This window comes from Eutrigla gurnardus, assembly GCF_963514095.1.
Source record: "Eutrigla gurnardus genome assembly, chromosome: 16".
Lineage (NCBI taxonomy): Eukaryota > Metazoa > Chordata > Actinopteri > Perciformes > Triglidae > Eutrigla > Eutrigla gurnardus.
The window spans coordinates 6963847-6971746 of record NC_139927.1 but is presented as its reverse complement, the minus strand read 5'-3'; the positions used below and the strand labels follow the sequence as shown (position 1 = coordinate 6971746).

The 7900-nt window shown below is 41.3% G+C and overlaps 2 protein-coding genes across 3 annotated transcripts; one reads left to right on the top strand and one right to left on the bottom strand.

Moving 5' to 3' along the window:
* Positions 1–1754: 1754 nt before the first annotated feature.
* mtfr2 (mitochondrial fission regulator 2) lies at positions 1755–4830 on the bottom strand. The gene is made up of 8 exons (XM_084030700.1): positions 4691–4830; positions 3850–4035; positions 3599–3703; positions 3312–3436; positions 2985–3193; positions 2595–2874; positions 2318–2501; positions 1755–2238 (listed from the first exon to the last, which is right to left on the bottom strand). Exons 2-8 carry the CDS (start codon positions 3919–3921, stop codon positions 2194–2196), a joined length of 1020 nt encoding a protein of 339 aa, XP_083886826.1. The 5' UTR covers positions 3922–4035; positions 4691–4830; the 3' UTR covers positions 1755–2193.
* Positions 4831–4921: 91 nt separating this feature from the next.
* On the top strand, positions 4922–7776 carry armc1l (armadillo repeat containing 1, like). Of its 2 annotated transcripts, none has more exons than XM_084031314.1 (7): positions 4922–5022; positions 5427–5605; positions 5748–5839; positions 6172–6355; positions 6457–6573; positions 7015–7089; positions 7176–7776. In XM_084031314.1, the coding sequence occupies exons 2-7, from the start codon at positions 5453–5455 to the stop codon at positions 7368–7370; spliced, it is 816 nt and encodes a 271-aa protein (XP_083887440.1). In that variant the 5' UTR covers positions 4922–5022; positions 5427–5452; the 3' UTR covers positions 7371–7776. The 2 variants fall into 2 exon arrangements, with proteins under 2 accessions (XP_083887440.1, XP_083887441.1); XM_084031315.1 differs by having other exon boundaries at positions 4945–5022; positions 5433–5605.
* Positions 7777–7900: the final 124 nt, after the last annotated feature.

The window sequence follows — 7900 nt, the reverse complement described above, 5'->3', positions numbered from 1 at the left end:
AACCCATTTATCACTAACCATGTGTGTGTTTGAATCCAACTCAACTCTAGGTGAAAAAATATATTTCGGTATAGTTTACATGCTTGTACCTTTGTGGAATAAGGTGATAATATATCACAAGGAGACCTGACTGCAACTCCACAGCGATCTTTAACAAACTACGGGTTGGTTTAAACAATATTGGAACACATTGACTCTAATGCTGCAGTTTTATTGGTCATTTTGGATAGAAAACAATCTATCATTACTTCTAGTGTAATTAATTAAGAATTACTTGTTATTTTGTTATTATTGACTGGAATAAATACTTAGCCACCACATGCCTAGTTCATTAAAACCCTGAAAGGTGGCATCAACAAGGGATGGAAAAACTGCTCACATTCACAATTTGAACACTAAAAGTTCAGACACTAAGAAAAAAACACCTTCACTGAAATTAGCACAAACATTTGTAAAAATATATATATCGTTAGCCTAATAGCATAATTGCCTAAGTCATTTTTTGGCCAAATTGAGATATCTGCCTAACCTTCCTCTCCTACCACTGCTGCATCACCTTGCCTTATTGGCTATGTCCTCAACCTATCAGAACACTTTTTAGAGTCCAAAATCACTATCTGCCCAAGTCATCTTTTTGACTTAGGCATGTTTGCCGGTATAAACAAACATGGCTGATCGCATAAGAAAGTTTAACAGAAGTGAAGCATTAGATCTTCTCTTCAATTCATTTGGTAAGCTGGTTTATTCCTTCAACTTTCTAGACAGTAAAAGCCTCCAGCGACTCAGCCTCCCCGATGAATCATTCCAGTGGGTCCCACTCTTTCCTGCCCAACTGCCAATTACTCTCAGGAAATTCAATGACTTGCAGGCAATGAAACCAGTACTACCAAGAGTGGCCCACCAGTACTATGATGACCTCCCTCATCATTAGACAGCTGAAAAGGAGTTCAAGGCAAGGTTAAAACAACTTAGGTGAGTGTAAAAAAAACCTAGTTGAGGTTAAAACAACTTAGTTAAGGTTAAAACAACTTAGTTAAGGTTAAAAGAACTGAGGTAAGGTTAAAAGAACTTAGTTAAGGTTAAAAGAACTTAGTTAAGGTGAAAACAACTTAGGTAAGGTTAAAACAACTTAGTTAAGGTGAAAACAACTTAGGTAAGGTTAAAACAACTTAGGCAAGGTTAAACTTTAAAACAACTTTGTTAAGATTATACTTTAAAACACCTTAGATAAGGTTAGACTTGGTTATGTTATCATTATATACATATACTGTAAGAGAAAAAAATGCCTAAGTCATGACATATTCTGCCTAAGTCACTTTTATTTGTTATGGAGTTGATGTTGTGTCTTTTTTTTTTTTTCAAACTTGTTCACAGGTCTGGTTGAACTTGCTGTTACATTATCAATAAAAAATACCAATCTGCTTGCTAGAAATTGTGTTTTTTCTCTTTTTCCGAAAACGTTCAAATATGACTTAGGCAATTATGCTATTAGGCTAACGATATATATATATTTTTAAATCCCATCACTTGAAACAGCCAAAGCCTGGTCTTAGTAGGCAATACTGACACCTGCTGGAATAAAAGTGAATGTACGCAGAAGATCATATGTGGCCGGAGGCATAAAACCCTTTGACAACCCTTTAAAATGATGGAATGTTATGCATCATGTCAATGTTAAAATATATTAAAAATAGAAATTCAAGAATAATTTGAGAATAAATTGAACATGAAAACAAGAACAAAAAACTGATCAGTGCACTTTAAAACTTTAATATAATAAAACGACCTGAAACAGCAGTTGCATAGAATAGAGCTGTGTGATTCGCAATAACCTCTGTTAATTATTCCACTTGGTTGAAGTAAGAATAAGCATTTAGATTTAAAAGGAATTATTTAAAAAAATCAATACATGAATAACACTGGAAACATAAGACATTATTTAAAAACAAAACAATTGTACCAAACATCGTTCACAGTAATTGCTGTAACACAATTATACATTCAAGCCTCCCAACAAAGTAACAGAAACAAGCTATTTGTTCATAGCGAGACAAACACTCTTACAAGAACAAAAGCAAAGACACAAATAAAAATGAAATGTAAGTCATTAGCTGCAGTAGTAATTTCTGTGAGGCACATCTCTGGGAGCTGATGGGGTGTCTGACTTGTATTTTGGGGAACCGATCAACAGGATCAGACATGGAGACGCCCCCGACTGCGTCTGATGTGGAGAGGAATCTGTAACGGAGACATCCGATTGGTTAACCTGCTAACAAGAGGTGTGTGAATGTGAGATGTGCGCCTACGGGGAACAAACCTTGGGCGTTTCTGGGCTGCCGAATGGTGAGAGTTCTAGCGAGTTCTCTTTGTCAGAGGACTTGTTATGGCGATGCTGGGCGAACTTTCTCTTTAGCGCTTCGGCGATCAGAGCCGCCGGGTCACTAAGCAACGCTGCGCCTCCCTTGCTGCGTCTCCTTCCGACCGGTGTGCCCCCTGGAGATCTACGACGAGAAGGGAAAACGTTCTCCTTTTGAATAAAACATAATATTCTAGGATGTTAATGTTGGTTAAACATCAGAAATTCTGATGCCTACCTCTCCACTGAACGCAGTTTCACTTGATTTAAGTCCTTGAGAACATCCAGCATGGATGGGATCCCTTTAGCATCGGAGCTCTGGGACTTGGGCTGACCATCGTTCTTCCTGCGCCGGTGGATCAGCTCTACTACAGACGACGTCTCAGCAGAGGAGCCGAGACAGGGAGGGGGTGGAGGAGGTGGTGGAGGAGGAGGAGGTGGAGGAGGTGCACTGCGAGGCGTGGAGGTGAGCGCTGGTGAAGATGACATCAAAGGTGTGCCAGGGGTATTCTGGAACTCTGTCAGACCCAACAAAATGTTGAAAGAGCACAGAAAGGCTACTGCATTTGCTGAACTTGACACATTTGTGTGTTTGGTGAAAAGAAGTGAAGACACAAAGAGTGTGTACCTGAGACATTAGAGGCCGTAACGATCAGCGCTATCTGAGCTTGTAGTTTGAGCAGCTCGCTCTCCAGCGCCGTGATCTTCTTCAGGGCTTCTGGATCAGTCGCCTGCCTTACAGGTCCGCCTCCTCTCTGGGCTTTGTTCTGGGCCGGTCCCGGGTATCTCACCACATCCCGATTTACAGTATTTCGCTTCTTCGGTTGTAAATGGTTCCTATGGAGACCATACATGGAATCACCGTGTTGTCAAATATAACAGCCAATGCAGTTTTATTCTCTGTAGATTTGCACTGGAAACAATTACTGTGGTTGTGATGGTACCGTGTCCTTACCTGGTCTTGGCATAGCTCTCCCCCTCATCCTCAAACACCCACAGGACGTCAGCGAACGAGGGGATGGTTGGCGTCTCCGCAGCGATCTCATCATAACCGAGGGGTCTGTGGCTGAGCAGAGGAACCTAAGGACCAAACATGGACAATGGAAGCATTACACACAGTAACCTTGATGATAGGACTAAAATAATACATATTGCGCTAAAATTTGGATGCGATTCTGCAGGAGTATAACAAAAAAAACAAACATGTCTCATGCCCTTTACAATACACGAGTGGTACAGTACCTGAAAATGTAAACGTGGTGCAGGCATCAGAGGGATGTTGGTCCCAATCATCCGCACAATGCTGCGATACTGGCCACACAGCTGACTGTCCCACACAGGAACCAGCTGCATGCAAGACGACACACACGACAACAACATCTTGGTTGAAAACGGCCAAAATGACACTAACTGGTGATGATACTTGGTAGCCTTAAAAACACAATAGCAAGCCCCTGACATCATAAATATAACAGTGAGTACAGTGCACTCACCATGTCTGGAGGTACTCCAAAATACTCCAGGACAACACGCAGCACATCCAGAATATCCTCTACTAAAGACATCGGAAGGACTTTTTCCCGTGCACCAGCTGATGACAGCAAAGCTCCTCTTTCTGCTGACAAAACTCAGCAAGTGGCAAACACAGTATGGATGGCAGTAAGTCACATAGTTTACACCTGAAACAAAACACACAACACAGCAGAACAATTTAAAGTCAGTACTGGACTAAAGACAACAAATCAAGCTTTCAAATGCAATAATATAAGTACTTGTATTTATCTCAGAAAAGACATGCTTTTATCTTTAGTCTACTTCCACGACTGTAGTAAAAAAAATTGAGGATAAAGTCCTCAAAGAGACTTGGATAAGAAAGCAGACCACATTGGTCCAGTTCTAAATGAGCTCTGGCTTCCTGGGTGTCAAACAATTGATTTTAAAATAGCTTTGTTGCATTATAAAGAAACAAATATTTACATTGTGAACACTTCAGCTCTGTCAAGTATTTTTATATTATTTTTAAAAATAATATTGATATGTATTTATTATAATATTGCCTTGTGTTTCTCTGATATCCTTTGTGTCCTTGAATTCCCCTAGTGTTAAAACGTTATGTACAGATGAACCCATTTGTAAAATGAAATAAGCTAAAACTATCTTCAAATGGCAGTTAGTTGCCTTCGGGGGGAAATCCAACGTAAAAACAAATATATGATGGGAGCCCGCACAGGTACCGCAGTGTGTCCCTCCGCTGCGTGAAGCCGCACGACGCAGCAAAAGTACACCGCGACACCGGGAAACGTGCTGGATAAGCTGCAATATGCGCGTACTCACCGTGGACTTCTCCCGTCAAAACGTGCGTCCGCAGCTACATTTGTTCGACAAATTCATTTCAACCAACGATATAAACCGTAACTTGCAGGTAAACACGCAAGAAAAACTCGCAGCTTCCTTCGAGCGTTCACGCGTTCAGGAAGCGATTCGTTCTGTGTGTGTGTGTGAAGTCAAATAAAGCCGCAGCAGCAACACGTCCTCTGATTGGCTGTGGAGTCAGAACGTCCGAGAACAGCCAATAGGAGTGGGCGACCGTTGGAGCCTCGTCGACCTATCGCGTGTCACTGGCACCGAATTTGTATTTTGGTTACACGAGTTACTTCCTCTCCTAGGTAAGAAAACATTGCAACAAACTACATTTCATCACCTTTTTATCCAACTTCCGGTGCGTTTATAGCGTTATTAGTTGTGGTAGCCATTTCCCTTTTTTAACGAAACAAACGGAAATGTATTTTTTCAGTTTTCAGTTGTCAGTTGGCCAGCTTCTTCACGCTTCGAAAAGTAGCTAACGTTAGCTCCGTTAGCTAGCCACGACGTTAGCGCTAGCGCTGTGACTTGACAGCACAACTTTATTTTTATGAACTAGCTTCATACCTGGAGTTGCTAAGCTCGACTAACTATTGAGTTATATATATAACATGAATGTGCTTCTCACGTGATTTTGTCCAAACCGGGGCTTCGGTGTTGACCGTTTAATCGGGCTAAATACACATTTAAATGGCGGTGTCATGCTCAGTTGCAGGTCTGGTGAAGTCGACAAAGATGATGGATGCGCTGTCGGTAGTGAGTCAGCTGCGGGACCTGGCCTCCGAGCCGCAGAACCGAGAGGTGATAGTCCAGGATCAGGGCTGTCTTCCCGGGCTGGTTCTCTTCCTGGACCACCAGAACCCAGATGTGCTGTTTGCAACTCTTCAGGTGGGTGATAGAGGCTGGTGACTCGTGTGGTTGTACTATACCGCTACTAAATACACATTGTAAGCACCTTAACGAGTGCATGTTTACTATAGGCACGTTTGAACATGTGTATAACCCTCGTGTCTTCCTTCTGACCCCCCAGACCCTGCGCTACTTGGCCGAGTTGCCCCCCAACATCCCGACCATGAAGAATGAACTGGGTATGATGGTGAGCTTGGAGAATCTAACTGGGAGGTGAGAGGATGGCTCCAATGTGCACTCATGTTTTTACTCCAGTGTATAGTTTGTTGTCTTAATATATGAATGGGATTGTATTTTTTTTTCTTGAACCATTTGCTGCATTTATTCCATAACTGCATTTTTGTTTCTTACAGGCATTTAGTATTTCACGTTATACACATGCTTATACACATATAGAATAGTACTTTATGTAAGCAGAGAATGGAAAAGCCTAATAATTATATACTTGTTTTATGTAGAAGGTGTTCAGCCAACCTAGATCTAGATCCAGAGCAATTTAGAAATGTGGAACCAGGCTACATTAAATATATTATTTCTCCATATAGGGATGGCCTGTCTGTTGACATCACAGCCTTGGCCCAGGAGGTGTTCAACATTCTCAATGCAACTGCTAATCCTGTGCTACGCATCCCCGAAATGGAGAGGAGAAAGAAATCCCAGTTCTTTATCAACTCTGCCCAGAAGAAGGCCAAGTCCGTGACTCTGCACATCCAGGGGCTGGACAGCACTGTGAGTAGGCTGACTGACAAACATGCAATCCCATGCATTATTATGTCTTATTATTATTATTGCCAGCAAGTTGACTAACACGGTCTCCCTCTCTTATGAAGGACCAGCGAGGCTTGTGTGAGGCAGCTCTTCTGACGGTCAAAGGAGTGATCAGCTTCACCTTCCAGATGGCTTCCAAGAGATGCACCGTCCGAATCCGTTCTGACCTGCCCACTGAGGTAATAACATTTTCTATTAAGTGTCGACTTAATTAAATATTCATATCCGTCTAGTTCTCCCGTCTTACTTATGTAACCTCTTGACATTTAAAAAACCTAGTATCCCTGGGGAAATTTAAAACAATTCAATGGCCCATGTAAAGGAAAATTGCACTTGTTTTACCATTTGGATTCAGTAACTTATTGTATGTATGATGTGTGTATTCCCTGTTTTTCTTCTCTGCTGTTATTATTATACGTTTCCATGTATTTAATCTGTAACTGGCAACCGTTTTTGACCAGGTCTCCCTCGAAAAAGAGATTTCAATCTCAAGGGACTTTCTGGTTAAATAAAAAAATGAATAAATTAGTTATATCCAACATTTGTATTATTGCATTATCAAAGCCAATGAATTTGGCATCATTAACCATACTATGTCACCTCTTTCTCTTAATTTCCAGAGTCTGGCATCAGCCATTGCTGCCACCAAAGTGTTGTCAGCTCAGCAGGTGGTGAAGAATGAGGCGGGAGAAGAGGTGAGTGGAAACAATATATTCGAATGCCCATGGTATTGTGAGTTCACATTGGAAGTCTCAACCTCCTCTAAAATGTTTTTCTATAGGTTTTTATCCCTCTGAACTCATCTGGAGTGAAGGTGCAGCAAAACTCAGCTCTACCAGACTACCTCCCAGAAGAAGAGGAGAGCCCAGAGAGGGAGGTCGACCGAGCCATTTCCCGCACCACAGCCAAGGAAGATTCAAGTGGAAGTTGGCTAAACGCTGCTGCCGGTTTCCTCACCAAAACATTCTACTGGTGAAACTGGAGCAGTTTGATTCCCTGAGATCCGGTGATGCAAAGACTACAACTGCTGTGTATGTTACTGGAGTGGACATTACTGGATGTTAGAACACCGCAGGACAAACAGCACTTGGGAAAAACAGCACCACGGCTTGTGGAAAACTACAAGTTGTCAACATGTGTGAAAGCTGGTTACTTAGTTGAATGGAAACACAGCTTTTGTCTGTGGCTTTACATAATGCTGTTTTCTATCCATTTTGTTCTCATTCAATGTACATATTTTCTTCTTCTGTCAAACTATTCTCGTTTCTCTCGCATGTAAAAAAAAAAAAAAAAATGTTTTTTGGAAAAGCATTTTCTGTATATCCTGCTATTTGTTATTTGTTTTGGTTTATGCTAAAATAAATCCACAAAGTATTGCAGGATTTCAACGTGCGCTGTAAATTATTTTGATTATTTCCCCCCCTATTCTGTATTTTGGATCAGAAATCATTGCAATACCACATCATCGAATAGGTAATCAATTCAAAATGTTTTATTTTCTTGCCA

What these genes read in the sequence shown, in the direction of transcription:
- mtfr2 (XM_084030700.1), bottom strand. Translation starts at nt 3,921, where the DNA reads ATGTCTTTAGTAGAGGATATTCTGGATGTGCTGCGTGTTGTCCTGGAG. An exon ending in TTGGAGTACCTCCAGACATG is followed by an intron (nt 3,704 to 3,849) that starts GTGAGTGCACTG and finishes TCTTGCATGCAG; the next exon opens with CTGGTTCCTGTGTGGGACAG. An exon ending in GAGAGCTATGCCAAGACCAG is followed by an intron (nt 3,194 to 3,311) that starts GTAAGGACACGG and finishes TGGTCTCCATAG; the next exon opens with GAACCATTTACAACCGAAGA.
- armc1l (XM_084031314.1), top strand. Translation starts at nt 5,453, where the DNA reads ATGATGGATGCGCTGTCGGTAGTGAGTCAGCTGCGGGACCTGGCCTCC. An exon ending in TGCTGTTTGCAACTCTTCAG is followed by an intron (nt 5,606 to 5,747) that starts GTGGGTGATAGA and finishes CTGACCCCCCAG; the next exon opens with ACCCTGCGCTACTTGGCCGA. An exon ending in TTGGAGAATCTAACTGGGAG is followed by an intron (nt 5,840 to 6,171) that starts GTGAGAGGATGG and finishes TTCTCCATATAG; the next exon opens with GGATGGCCTGTCTGTTGACA.